The sequence below is a fragment of the Artemia franciscana genome, chromosome 4, assembly GCF_032884065.1.
Source record: "Artemia franciscana chromosome 4, ASM3288406v1, whole genome shotgun sequence".
NCBI classification, from domain to species: Eukaryota; Metazoa; Arthropoda; class Branchiopoda; order Anostraca; family Artemiidae; genus Artemia; species Artemia franciscana.
Window position 1 is genome coordinate 50,391,480 of NC_088866.1, and position 15,329 is coordinate 50,406,808.

At 35.0% G+C, this 15,329-nt stretch overlaps 1 protein-coding gene across 2 annotated transcripts in view; it reads right to left on the minus strand.

The window, feature by feature from the left end:
- Positions 1 to 15,329, minus strand: part of LOC136026547 (uncharacterized) — a 118,872-nt gene that overhangs the window by 26,384 nt on the left and 77,159 nt on the right. For both annotated transcript variants that reach the window (XM_065703233.1, XM_065703232.1), the window contains exons 9-11: positions 11,072 to 11,280; positions 9,532 to 9,674; positions 6,468 to 6,584 (exon numbers count right to left, since the gene is read on the minus strand). In XM_065703233.1, the coding sequence (XP_065559305.1) occupies positions 6,468 to 6,584; positions 9,532 to 9,674; positions 11,072 to 11,280 (469 nt within the window). The remainder of the gene's footprint in view (positions 1 to 6,467; positions 6,585 to 9,531; positions 9,675 to 11,071; positions 11,281 to 15,329) is intronic.

Genomic DNA, 15,329 nt, shown 5'->3' on the forward strand with positions numbered 1-15,329 from the left:
CCACCGGAACCAAACTGGTTTTACCATCAAATACACTGGAAACAAATAATAGATACACCAACTAGCAAAAGTTGCTAACCCCTCATTGCCGAAGGTGATTATTACCTAACAGCTGACTGTTGCCTAGAAGTCCTCTATATGTCTCACAATTTGTATCGGCCTAGATTTCGTTTCAGTGTGTACCTTACTACTGAAGTTGTCAACCCGTTGAAACTTTGAAACTAGTATACCTCATAAAGAAATTTTTGTACCACAAAATGGTTGTCATATACTTTTATCACCTCATCAAGAGCTATCGATTGCCTCCGAAAAAATTCTATCTGTCTTAGTTCAAAAGTTGATTTTTTTTTGCCGTAGGTCAACTTTCTAACGTCACCACTTAGAAAGGAGCAAAGGATAAGCTCCAATTTCTTAAACAATGAGAGAACTTTTAAAGTTTATTGGGCACATCTGATACCATTTCTCTACCGCAATCCCAAGTCCGAAAAACCGAATGATAAAATCAGCTGTAATCACGAACAGAAATGGGTAGAGACAATAGACGGCTGCACTTTCAGACCCGTGGGAAAATGCCACATTTTGCTTCTGTAAATTTTTCTATTTATCACTCAAAGAATATATATTGGGCGTGGGGTCGGGTAACTGCCTCATATATTTAACACTTATAGATTTTAGTCCATCTTCGATTTGAAAGTGGTGCCTGCCAGCTTACCGACTAGAACGGAGCTTTCCACTCGAAAGCAGAAACATAGTTTGATGAAACGAAGGCTTGGCTACACAACTTCAGATACTCCTCTCTGACATAGGCTATATAACTCCACTTCACTTCGCACACCACAGCCTCTAGCTCGTGAACAAGCAAAAACAATCCTTTTTCGCCCCAGGCAAGAGTTTTGAGGAGTTTTCCAAAATGTAATGTCATATCCACCAATTCGGCCTGAGGTCCACACTTTCCGTAAAAACCGCACAGGTTAGACCCTTACCAGTTTCCAGGAATAAACTGAGATCGGCGGCATAGAAAAAAAAAAAAAAAACGGGACAAAACCAAAGTGTTTCTCTCGCAACACAATTACGTCATTCTAACATAAGTAGCTAGATGCTTCACCGGACACAAGGAAGACCAAAATTTAACCATTGACTTGTGGTTGCGCGGTTTCGTTTTTTTAAACAACCTATTGATTTGAAAAACAAAACTTTCATCGTCATTATGTATCATGTTACTTTGTGACAAACTGGCCTAAATCTGAACTCTTTCACAAGCTGATAAAATCGATAAAATTACTAATTTTTGTCTTAGTGTCTTGTTTGTAGATTTTCGATATACGAAGCTAGTAATATAAAGATATCAAATACACGTTTACATCCCAAATACTAGAAACCTTGAGAAGACTAGGTCGTCTATTAAAGACACCTCTCATGGTAAAATTGTCGATAAACCACTGCTTGCAGTATTAATGCACTATTTCTAACACCTGAATGACAAGGCTCCGCAAGAACGGTCAAGGTATCTAGTAGAGTTGCCTCCAAGGAATGGATCACGTTTCTTCCACAAAAGCAAACCCTTTTTTAATGTATACCCTTTTTATTGTATTGGTGCCTAGTCGAATCCTACCATCCATAAAGGGTAATATCGACTATGAAAGGAGAATATCCTTGGTGGTAAAAACCGTGCCGGAGACAAAGCAAGCCCTACAAACCGGAATCAAAGCAGAAGTATAGGACTTCATACTAAAAGCCTTAATAGTAAGGGATATTAGACTTATGTGTTCCAGTTTGGAACGATCAAAATACCAGTTGCCTGATCCGCTTCTGTTTCTTAAGGCTCTTCAGATGCCAATTAAATGAGGAATGCATAGAAGAAATGAGGCTTCCAACTCGCTACACTTGCATATACGAAAAAACCTTCTGGATCTGGTTTCTAAGAAACAAATGGTTTAATCAGAAAATTTTAACTAGTTGCAATCAAAATAGTGTCTACCGACTGAGATACCAAATAGTGCATAATTTTAAATATTCTATTTCCATCTTTTTCATTACCAAACTTCCGTGATCCCTCATCGGTGATATTAACCACTCCCGGCAGATAACCACTCTATCCTGCAAAACCAGCTGCCAAACCTTATTTGAGAAATAATTACAAAGCTCAGATTTTGATCCTCCCTTTTTATTTATGTAAACTACTGCGCTTGCATTGTCATAACATAGCCGGGCATGCATTCCTTTGCTATCCTGAGCAAAGATTTTTAATCCCAGATAAACAGCTTTTGTTTCTAAAACATTGATGTCAAATCCCCTATGAGGATCGTTTACCTGTGACCATTTTCATGGAATGTTCATCCACAAATGCCCATCCTAGTTTTGATGCTCAAACTTGATGCTCACTGCTCAAATTTTTGTCAACTGATCTTTGATAAATTGCTTTAGAAGAAGTATTGAGAATATCCAACCACCATTTCAGTTCCCAACTTACATCAAATTTTAAAGTTAGCTTGGCTGCAAAGTTGCCCCGCGCGTGATTTAGTACTTGAGCATTCATCAACCCCACTTTCCAGTTAAAGGCCCTAATTTCTAGAGTAGTTTGAGCGGGAATCGTCGTTTTGCCAGTGGCGATAACGGTACACCCCCTCCTTTTACACGTTATTGGTCTTTCAAATAATTGTTTCAAGTCCACCATGGATTTGGCTTTGGATGCTGTTTTGGCGACGTCCTTACCGAGAAGAAACTCCGTCACTTTGACTTCAGGAGTACATAAGCTGCTACCATGGGATCTGGACTCACTTCAAATATCATCGCATGACGTCTTTTTAGACTGAGGTCATAATCGACGAGGTCAAGCAGGCAAAATTTATCTGTTAGGTTTTTGACAACCTATTCTTTGATATCATGATTTTCAAGCTAAAAAACCGCATTCGCTGCCTCTACAAAATAATTTGTTGAGAGAGCAATAATCCACTGCACTTGAAGTGCCTTAGTATCCCTCTGGGTAAAATTCTAGTTTAGTGACTTCTTGCTATCTCGGAAAGGGGTTAGGTTAGGAAAATGAAACTTTCAGGGATGGGTCTACAGGCTAAAGTATGTCCCGGGAAGGTATTTCAAAGTACCTAACTCCACTCCTTCTCCCTCAAGAGGGCCCTGAAATTTGCCTACATGACAGGTCTATACCTATTGAAATTTTGACAAAACAACATTTTACCTTAGTTTTCAGTTACCACTTGCTTTTTCTCTGCCTTTAGTTCAGAAAATACAATTCCTGTTACTTGAGTAGAATTCTGAGCCATATCAATGTTTTTTTTTTCAAAATTCATGAAATATATTTGCATATCTTTAAAACCTTATAAATTGGGATTGAGCAAAGTTGTGAAGCTGAAAACAATTTTGTTGTACTTCATTCAAGCAAAAAATCTATTTTGCAAGGTTTCACTTTTATAACACATATTTTTAAAGGTTATCAAGGGTCAGGACCCTCTAGAGGGAGAGGTAGTGGAAGCAGGTGCTTCAAAATACCTTCCTGGGACATACTTTAGCCCCTAGACCCATCCCTGAAACTTTCATTTTTCTAACCTAACTCCTCTCTGAGATAGCAAGAAGTCACTAAACTAGAATTTTACCTCCCTCTGTTTGGCCCGTGATGAGAGAGGAGCCCAAATTTTGCTGTTAACCTTGGGAGCAACAATTTTATTGGTATTCGCAGGCCTAGTGTGGCGTTCGGATAAATCCTTCAGCTTCCCTATTTCCAGAGGTTCAGAGATAACTCTGTTTGTAAGTCTGGCAAGTGCTTTATGGATCTTGGACCCTCCTTGGTACCAGAACATTCTTAAGAAACCTTTTTAAATAGAGCATCATTTACCATGCTTTGTTTTAATCTTTTGCCTTCGTGCTGCTCCAGAGAAGTCTCCCACTTTCTGTCATTCCTTTGGTTATGGTATTCTTATGGAGCATGTAGAGCCAGTTTTGGCGGTTAAAGAACATATTTGTGGACTCCGAAAGCCAGATATTATGCTCCTTGATCTAATTTCAGGGTTCTGAGAGCCATATCAAGCACGAGTTCAAAACTCAGGGATCCAAGAGCAATGATTTGTTCTTCAATTACTGTCCACTGCTAGGAAGGCTGGATCATGAATATCTAGAGTTTTGGCCTGATTCTTGAATTGTTGTTGAATCTTCCCTATGAAGCTTTGAAATGACATCCCAGTTTTTTTAAAAAAAAAAAAAATTTTCCGGCAGGAAAATATGCATTGATCGCGAATCTAACAAAAAACCAAGAAATCGTATTTGGTGACTTCAAATAAGAATTGATTTTTCCAGTTTGAATGACAAACCCTCAATTCTGACAGTGATTTCACTGTTTTATGAATGTTGTTTTGACATTTTGAAAATAGCCCATCCCAGAAAGGATGGATCATCCAAGTAAACCACAAACGAAAACCCTTTGTCAAAGTAGAGAGAAAACAGGTTTCATTTGTTTTATAAGAACCCTTGGGCCTGACAAGTAATTCGGCATTAAAACCCAGCAACAATCTTCTTAAACAAAGCCACATTTTATCGTTAAGGTCAACAAGACATGAATAATAAAAACTGACAAGATAAACTTAGGTCATGTAATAAATTTTTGTCATTAAGAAAATCGCAGACTAACACTTTCCATTTTATAATATGGCAGTATTTAACGCTTTTGTTTGGCTGCCTTTTTGAGACAAACCAACCAATTCTCCCCACTTTAAAGTTATCAGACAAATGTTTTAACTGGCTAGTCAAATTTACAACAAAGTCCTAAAAATCCAGGGCTGAGTATGCTAAAAAGTACATACCAGCTATTTGCAATCCTCTATAGCTATTGCGAATTTCTAGAAACTCTTGAGTTTGGGCCTTTTTTGAGGGTCCTGGCCCTCCCTGAATGAGCGCGATATTGCCTTCTACGCTTCTCACGATCATAATCGTCATCCATGAAATTGACCAACAAGCCAACCACTATCTTATCATAACAAAGGAGAAGCAACGTGTATACTTATTCTGTGCATCACAAATACATATTTATTAGTTTGGTCTTACTCCGAGCGAAAGCGAATATCAACTAGTATCAATGTTTCTACTTTTCTTTTCAAACAATCTGGAAAACTTCGGCGATTTTCGGTAGAAAAAGGGTAGGTGGCTCTCAGGGTTCGGTCGAAATTCCAGTAGGACTGTTTTTCAATTTATATTGTGTTTCTGGAGGTGTTTGAGCAGTTTGCGAATAAAGTACCACATTCTAAAAACTCGATTCTGGAAAAAAGCGGGATTTCGTCGGCCAATTTTTGTCAAAGTTGGCTCTGTTTCGAAGGGAAACTTCGGAAGCAGACAGAAGCTCGAAAAATAATGAAATATATTTAATTTTGAAACTAAGCGTAGCCGTATTTTGTCCAACAGACAACAGCTATGAGCCATATCAAAAAAAAAGAATGACCACCAACACAAAGTAATATTTTCCGAGGATTCAGAGTTATCTGGAGATTTTCGGTAGTTTCAGGATCTTCTTTTTTGTCTGGAGATGGATAGGGAATTTGGTAGATCATCCAAAAAAATCGGTAGAAGTGGAAACAAAGACAAGTATTACTGTTGGTCAATATAAGTCATCGCGGACGTTTATCTCAGTTCAACTCGAAAGCTTAGCTAAGGTGCTCCGCTTTTTAGTAGAGCTTATTATTTATTTTATTTCAAGGTTCAACGTGGCAATATCAAGAAAAATATTGCACTGACCCAGAAACATTATAATGTTCAAACAACTTTTAAAGATTCTATAGATCACCTTTTCAGGTATGAATAGAGGTAAAATGGGCCCAAGGGGAAAATCTCTCATTTGAATTTTGACCCAACGTCCTATCAAGGATTGTTTTAGCTCAGCAAAACGTATATCAGTATTTTAAATTTGTGTATTACCTTAATAATATATTTTACCGTATATATTACCATTATTTAGGTGTAATATATTATATTATATATATTACCATAATACATTCTGATAAACCACGAAAAGTATATTATCCTAACAAAGTATATAACCAGCAACGGCTTTAGGCCTCATAAGCAAGGAATACATGAATTACGATTATGACACTTTTTTAATAATTAAGTCAATTTTAGTCAACCTTAACAGGAGTGTAAAACTATCAAACAGAAGAAATTCAATGTAAAATAAAAAGAATTTAATTCTAGGCTCCATAGGGCCTAGAACCGCTCCTTTATGCCACCCGTTTAGGAATTTCTCTTCTAAATTTATAATAGAAAAATAAAACTATTCGCAAACGTAAAAATTTCTGTCATTTTTTAACCCGAAAGGCGAAAATAAAGATGTTTTAGAGCTCCTTTATTTATAGCTTTCGCAAAAATCATCTTTGAAAATTACGAGTGCTACCTATTTAAAAACAATTTATTTTGAAAGGCGGAAAGACGGCTGTAGGCAATTAAACACTTTGAAAGAGTGGACAACTCACCAGATGGACATACAAAAGCATTTGGTATAATCCCTAAGGCGCCAGCATCTAAACACCGGAAATAACGCTTACAGTCAGTTGGATGTGCGTAAAATCCCTCATCCTTGCATGTAAAATCTGCAGAAAAAAAAAATTATGGATTAAGCTATGAAAACTGACGAGTTACTCGTCTTCTTTTTTTGAATTAGCTGGCAGTAGTAAGATATATTCTTAGAATCATACAACCATTGCAACAAACATATATCATACACTGGATTTAAAAAAAAAAAAATATGACAATTAAAAAAAAAATAAAACAGGAAAAACTTTGATATAAATATAATAATGATAATCCCGATATTTTAGCTTCACATCTGGAAGCCTATATCAATAAAAAAAAGAAGCTAGCATAAACAAATAAAAACACACAAAAACAAATGGAAAAACGAAAGTGAAGAATCACATTAAAAAATCTAATTATTTTTTGTCCTTGGCGCTTTACCACATTAGTTTTGTTTAAATATGCGTTTTGCTTCATTTTTCTGTATAGGGTTCGTTACTTCTCGTTTGTTTTTCTTATGTTTTATATGGCTATTAATTTTAAGACGGGGGGATAAATAAGAAAAATATATTTTTTGTATTGTCATTCAATTTCCTGAATAATAATGGAGGCGATCCTCAGCTTACCCTCCAGTGACATGGATAAGTGATATCAACCGTAGACTGGATCTAAGCTCTCTCATTTTGTCAATTAAAAAAATATGATTAAATAAAATCAAAAATAACCAAAAAACAGGGGCAGCTATTAATGACAGTGCAGGGGTGTGTTGCTTTTAAAAACAAGTGAACTGAAACAAAAATAACCCCTTTAAGAAGTTTTTTTTTTAAACAACAAAAAGATATTTTTCAAAACCAAAGGGTGAAGGGGTGAAAAAATTTAGGAGGGAAATCGTTCGATTGCTGAGATCCACCTTTTAATTATTATTTTTTTAATGGCTTTGCATTTCTTTAGGACTAAGAAATACTTTGAAAACATGTCAAAAACGTTCAAAAATAGGACAGTTTTCTACTCCTTAAGCAAATTTAGGCGTATACGCTTATACAATATCAGACTATACAATTCCATTATATTGTAAGTCTTTACACACAAAAGTCTATACAATATCATAATTTTTGCTATGTGATAGCTCGTTTGGCTTATCCGTAAGTTTTTAGCAAAATTGCTCAGTCCAGAGGGAATAATAGCATATGAAAATAGAACAGGGAGCTTTAGAGGAGCATTTTCTGCAAACTAACCATGCCGAAAGTATATTATAACTAAAAGTATTTGAAAAAAACAGCAGAATTTTCCTACTACGAAAACATTGGAGGTTTGGCCGAAAGCACCATAGGCTATTACTTCTGCTGCAAATAACTCACTGCAGTACAAAGCCACCTGAGGCCAACAAAACGTTGGTCGTTCTCTTCCATCCAAATCACTTTAAAGCTTAATTATTTACAGTGTCCCATGAAATCTCAGTATCCTGTAAATCCTTCCTTACGACCCCCCCCCCCCCATTTGAGTATGATCTACTTTTCGTTTGTCCAAAGACAGGTGGTCAAAAAGAATTATCTTTGGCAATCTGCCATCCTTTAACCATGAACGTGCCCTAGCCATATCAGGCTTTTTTATTATTATTGCTGTAGACAGTGAGATTGAGCCACATTTTTCGTACAGGTTGTTGTTTGACATAGGATCAGTCAAATGGTTACCTAAGAAACACGTTTGCCTTGGAAAATATTTAACAAATGTTCTTCTGCGTTTTCAAAGAATCAACGTTTCAGAAACATGTTTGACCATTGTCACTGCCATAGTTCCCATAATTATAATATAGACTTATCTTCTACTTTCTCCAAACTATTTTTGACTTAAAAAAAAAAACAGAAGAAAACACTATTGGCTTGGCTATTCTACTTTTTACATCTTCACAGCGTCCGTCAAATTTACTAATAATACTATAGAGGAAAGTGAAGCTATCTACTTGATCGATATCCTCGTTCCCCAACATCAGATCTTCCCCTTCATTTACTCCTATTTTAGGTGACTTAAACTAGTCTCCCAAACCTCTTCAAAACCTCCTGAAAAAAAAACATTTTGCTAATAATTTTATCTAGGACACTCACTTTAACTGCATAATCTAAGTCTAGAAATGCTTAACCTTATTTGCTTCCATGCTCTTCATTAGCCTTTGCTATGTTCAAAAAGTCCATACAACAATAATTAACAACATTGATTGGACACAGCCCTGCTTATTGTTCTTGTGCATAGGGTGAATCTCACTTATTTACTTATCTGGCACACCATACAAGAATAGGACCTTCACTAAAGCTCTTGTTCGTAATCTATAAAACTAAAGACTAACGGGGTGTGATGATTTAGAAACTTTTCAAATATTAGTCTAAGAGTGATAATTTGACCAACACATCCTCTTCTATTCCACGAACCATACTGTTTTCCTCTTGACACTTTACCTACAACGTCTTTTAGTCTAAAAATTGTCAATATCTTATGTGATTTACTTCCTGCAGAAACCAACCTAATGCCACTATAATTTACTAAACTCACTCTTATCACCTTTCTTATAAAGGGTATTATTTAAAGGTTTCCTAAAATAACTATGCATTTGTACGATTTAAAAAATCGCATTCACAATCATTGAAAATTTACTCTAACTTCGCAATAACCCTATTCAAAAAACTGAGTTACCACAATATTAGAGTTTGGGGACTTATTGTTTTTTATTGTTCTTAATACTGTTAGAGCACCAAAGAGCAGCTTAAATCCTTTTAGAACACCAGAGGTCTATATCTAAAATCAAAATTTTTAACTTAAATTAATCTTATAAATCAAAATTATCTAAATTCATACTTGTTTAAACTTTTCTAGTTCTTTTAAGTGACATATGAATGTACGTTAAGAGGTATTATTTCTTAGGTCATTTTATGTTTTTGTCTTAATTAAAAAAAAAAAAATTGAAAATTTTAGCCAACGTTTAAGTGTCAGAGTTTTTTTCATATCAAATTCCTAAATTTTCCAACTACTCACCGGCATCTGGAGCAGGTGTCGGAGGTGTTGGTGGTGTCGCACGAAAAATTGCTTGAGTCACCCCATTAAAATCAGATGACTCCTTACCAATACTCTGATCCCTTGGTGACACAGATGATAGAGAACGCAACACTGAATTTGATCTGTAAGAAGAAGAATAGAATGAGTATAGGTATATATAACAGTAGATGATTTAAAAGCCTATATAAGATGAACTACTAAAGGCTGCAAAAAACACGAAAAATTCCTGAACAGCTGAATTCTAGCAAAAAAATCCATTTACAGTAAAATATCCCTCCCGCCTTAATCAAATTTTTTTACTCCATTTATTACATTGTTTGATTCTCACGATAATAAGAACTTTCTGGGTTATTTCCAAAATGTGTTTTACATATTTTTTTGTGAGAAGTAATTAGAATTCATTGGTTCCGAAGACACATTTTTTCAATGTTACATTATTGATACGCATCTGAGAAACAAATTTTGATACGTCGATACACCGTGTATACGCGATCTACAGAAATGTCGACACACGTTATTATGACAAACAAATCACTTCTTGTACAAAGATCTGCTGATAATAACACGAAAATTTGAACGTTAAAAATTTGTTCTGCAAAATTTGTAAAATTCTTTCTTTGATACATTAGAGTCTGGTTGAAGTTAATGCAACGCCTACTAGTAATACTATTAACTACTCACCACAGCACCAAGCCACCTAAGGCCAACACAGCTACGTACCCTCCGCCTCCATCCCAATCTATTCAAAACCTCCCTCTTTATACCCTCCCGAGAAATTCCCATTTCCCTTAAATCTTTCTTTACGACATCCTCCCACCCCAACCATGGACGACCTGCTTTTTTATAGCCCTATATTGGTACGATTACAGTTTTTGACAATTTTATTCAGTGCATTTAATACTTGAAGTCTTTCTGAGTAAATCATGATAAATTTTTCACAATTTTTCACATAGAGTAAAATCACAATTTTTCCACGATATTCTCATGATAAATATATTTTTTTTTGTCCGTCACGCATCAACCCAAAATCAATCCAATTCTTTTTCCCCTTCCTCTATGACTATTTACCTTATTTGTGCCCAAGGAACGACGCATTGATGGATGGTAGATAGACTTTTCTATCAATAATGAACAGACATCATTTTTATACAATCCTAATACGGGCTTATGCCAGATTTGCTTCTCACTCAATCGGACTATCCGTCTAAGCTTTTTCAACAATTAACCATTGCTTGATGCCCACAATTACTAGATTTTTAATTCAGTCCTTAATCCTAATAACGTCTTAAGCCAGATTTGCCTCTCACTCCACGATATTCTCATGAGAAATATATGGATTTTTATTTATAACTCTCCCCTTAGGCTTTTTTCATGGCTCCTGATGTTTAAAGTAAGTATAATTTAAAAGTAGTAAATGACTAAGAAAATATAGCTCGAAAATATACATATACACTAGTGGAAAAATGGAAATTTTATTAGCCTAATTGGGCGAATTAACCCAACGTGAATAACACTGTACCTGACTGCGTTGTTAGAAGGAACTTTGGGACTTTTTTTTAATCCTGTACTGCTCTTTCCACCTTCTTGCCGCTTCAGGCCTTGGATTATAGCTTCCTTCCCTGCCTCCAAGAGAGGGTACTGTTTTCCTGTGCACACTCCTCGGAAATCGTCTGTCTCCAGTGACCAAAACATGATACCTCCCAAGTCTTCTTCCAAGACGTAGTTTGCCTGAAAATGCAGATTGCGGAATGAGCATTCCACTCAGTGTATGACATGCACTTTCTTATAGAAAGTCACACCAAGGCCATACCCAGGATTTTTGATTATAGAGGGGCTATTTTTCAGGGAAGGAGGGTACAAAAACCTTAAAAACACATTGAACAAGTATTTTAATGCATTTTTATTACGTTTTTACGACTCGGACAAACATTTAGCAGGAGGGGTCAAAACCCCTAACCCTTCTCCTGGATACAGCCTGGGGTCATTCATTGAATTGTTCAAATTGAGATAACTTTTGAGTAGTCTTTTTTAAATTGTCCTTTATGAAAAAATTTTTTGACAATCGTCTAACATTTGACGTCTGACAATTGCTACACCGACAGTATTGGCTTTTTATGCTGATTGTAAATATATAAATTTCTTTCAGTTTATTATTAAAATCCCTTTACTAGATAGATCATATCAGAGAACCCTGCCATGTGGAATTTTCCTTTTTTTAGAAGAAACATCGTCGATTCATGCTTGTTTGTTTTTTCTTTGTTTTTCCAGGGGTTATTGTATCAAACCGAAGGTCCAAGGTAATTGGGAGGAAGCTCATTTAAACGTAAATTTAAAGTTCTTTTTTAGATCGACCATACAGACTAGTACAGAGGAAAGTGTTGTTTTCTACAAATTTTGGGGCACCAGCATCAATAGCTATCAATCACTATATTTTAGGCTTCCCATTTGCAAAAGAAGTAATGCCTCACGGTGGCAGTACTGGATTCAACTGTTGATTCGCTTTATTTGTAATGAATTTAGGCTACTTTTGGTGATTGTAATTGCGTATCAGCTGTGATGAGAGAGGGTGAGGTGATCGGTGATTGTATTTGCGTATCAGCCATTATGAAAGAGGGTAATTGTTTACGTTAAGGGTGAGGTAGATTCCTAAAAAGGACATTTTAATGGACAAACTGCTTACGCTTCATGAGGTTTCAGTTAAATGTTGAAAGAGGTAGGGCGGGAGTAGGAATAAATTAAATTGCTTCTCTATGCAGCTAAAATGTTACATTTACATTTCTACCAGCAGAGAGGTGGAAAAGACAAGGCAGGTCATCATCAGTTCCGCCAGGAAACTTCTTTAGGATGGCAAATACTGCTAGTAACTTGGTTTTCAGCAATTTTAAACTGTGTTATTTTCTTTTTCTATTTCTGTGAAGTACTTTAATTTGTTTAAAGAAATGTATGTAATATATTCATCGATAAGATAATGATCTTGTATAGGTTGTGATGGCTTCAGTTACGTCGAAGATCAAAAGTCTCACAGAATTTCCATCCAGACTAACTACAATACTCTTTTCATCAAACTGAAATTCTTTAGTAATTAGGCTATATTAACAAGGAATTTTTACCAAAATTACTACTCACTGCCAATTTTTTTAGTACATTCAAATTTTATCCTAAATTAATATTCCGAATTTAAACGTAGGATGGTTCTAATCAACGTGCAATTACTGATTGACACAATTAAAAACAGTTAATCAGGGATTTAAGGGACCGGTACCTCAAATTGTATCTTGGTTGAGCCAGGATGATTTGGAAAACAGTCAGAAATTAAATAAAAAAGAGCTTTTCATATGAAAGTAAGGAACAGATTTTAAACATATTTCAACAGATTTTTCTTTACATGAAGGCGGCTGTTTCCTCTTTAGCTCCTAACTCCTTAAAGTGATTTTCGGCTTTTTTTTAATTTAAGAAAATTTGCAATTGGAAAGAAAGGTAAGATTTTTCAAAGTACTAAGAAACTTTTGTTTAATGAGAAAGGTGTTGAGAAGGGGGCAGTCCCCCTTATAAACAGAGTAACTTATATTTGTTTAAGGTCTAAACTTGCTCCTTACTTCATTTGAAAAACCTTTTATATTTGTTTAATTACATATAATGAAACTATAAAATTTATGAATTCAATACTTTTGGTAACGGTGAAAAAACTGTAAGGAGTGACCCGGCTCAATAGTAGCCAATACTTAAAAACAGAATTTTGATACCAATAGATATATCAACAGGATTGGCTTAATATGCTGCTTCCAAATATATATGTTTCATTAAATTTAGTCATACCTATCAAACACTACGAGCCTGAGAATATCTGTCTGATTTTCGATAAAAGGAGAAAAGACCCACTTGAAGTCATAGAACTTTAATGAAAATCACACCATCGAATTCAGCGTATCAAGTAACCCTCCTGCAGAGGTTTTAAGCTCATATCGACAAAAACGTGGAATTTTATAGCTTTTTGCCAGAAGAAAGATAACGGATGCGTGTTAATTTGTTTCTTTGTTTTGTTGGGTTTTTTTTTCAGGAGTGATCAGATCAACCCAGTGGGCCTATAACTTCTAGAAAGGGCTCATTCTAACGTAAATGAAAATAAATAGTGCCCCTTTCCAGTGACCAAAAAAATGAAGGGCAAATAGGTCCCCTCCCACATCACTTTTTTCCCAAAATCCTCCGATCAAGTTTTTGAGATAGCATTTCTCGGCTGGGAGGGGCGGATGAAGTTTCTGCTGGGAGGATTTTGTACGGGGAATATTTTCCATGGAGAGGGAAGTTTACAGGGGGTGAGCTTTTCAAGGGAAGTTTTACACTGAGTGAATTTGCCAGAATTCCAATACGAAATTTCTTTGTATGTCTTGCTTTCTCTTTACCGATTCAATTTCAGGTGTGAAGATTTTAAGAGTATCCGGGGTAAATTTTCACCTGGATTGAACTGCCCAGAAGATATTTCGTAGGGGAGGGGTATTTTTCCGTGGAAGTGGAGCCACGTATCCTGGCGCTATTTAAAGAACGATCAGAAATTAAATCTAAAAAAACAAGTTTTTTCAACTGGAAGTAAGGACCAACATTAAAACTTCAAACAAACAAAATTATTATGTATATGAGGTGGGTTCCCCTGTTCAACACCTCGCTCTTAATGATAAAATTAAATTTTTTTTCCAATTTATCAAAAACAACTCCTGAAACACAAGGGCCGTTTAATTAGAACAGTTAGTAACTTTTTTTTAAGTACCGAAAAATTGTAGCGTGAAGAGCAAGGTGTTGAGGAGGGGGGCAGGCATTTTCATATTCGTAATAATTTCTGTTTGTTTTAAGTTTTAATGTTGGTCTTTACTTTAAGTTAAAAAAACTTGTTTATATTTTAATGAAGCTTAGAGAGAAACATTTTTCTAATGGTAATGGAAAAAGTATGTCAATTAAAGTAAAAGTATATAAAAATGAAAAAAAATATTAATTACAAAAAAAACAAAAAATAGCCTACTTACAAAAACTAAGATATGAAATCCCAACATTCAGTTCTCCTGAGCAATGCCGAAGCGTGGGACAAATATTTTTTTTTTTTTTTTTTTTTTTTTTTTTTTTTTTTTTTTTTTTTTTTTTTTTTTTTTTTTTTTGGCAATATTGACAGTTTTGAGCTTGGTTATCAAACACCAAAATATTTTATGCATTTAGACTTAATTGCTGACAAAAAGTAAAGCCCTGACAAAGTAGTTTGTCAAAAGTAAAACATTAAATCTAAAATTAAGGAAAAGATAACATTTTTAATTCAATATTTTTAATCAAGTTTGAATACCAAAAACCAATATATTCGACGGCTTTATACTTCATAACTGGAAAAAATTAAATCTCTTTCAAAGTGACAACTTGATAAATACAATCACTCTTGGAAAAAAAGATGATAATAAAAAAAAACTCATCCGTTCAGAGGGAGAATACGAAAATTCCCAGCATTCTGTTCAGGAGAAACATTTCTGATTATAGTGACTTCATAGGTCAGCTCATGGGTACTATTGCAATGCAAGCAAAGTTGAAAGCATATTTTTACCGAGATTACCCTTATTAAGTTGTTTTCCTTGTGTTTTCTATAAGTATATGAACTTTCTTGCGTACTAATAGCTGGACTAATTAAATATAAACAAACACATATTTAGGATCACCAAAAAAGCTGATTCTTTGATTTAATGTTACCAATAGTTAGGCTCTTATACTTTTGTTATTGACATAGATAGTTATTTACTACTATGAAT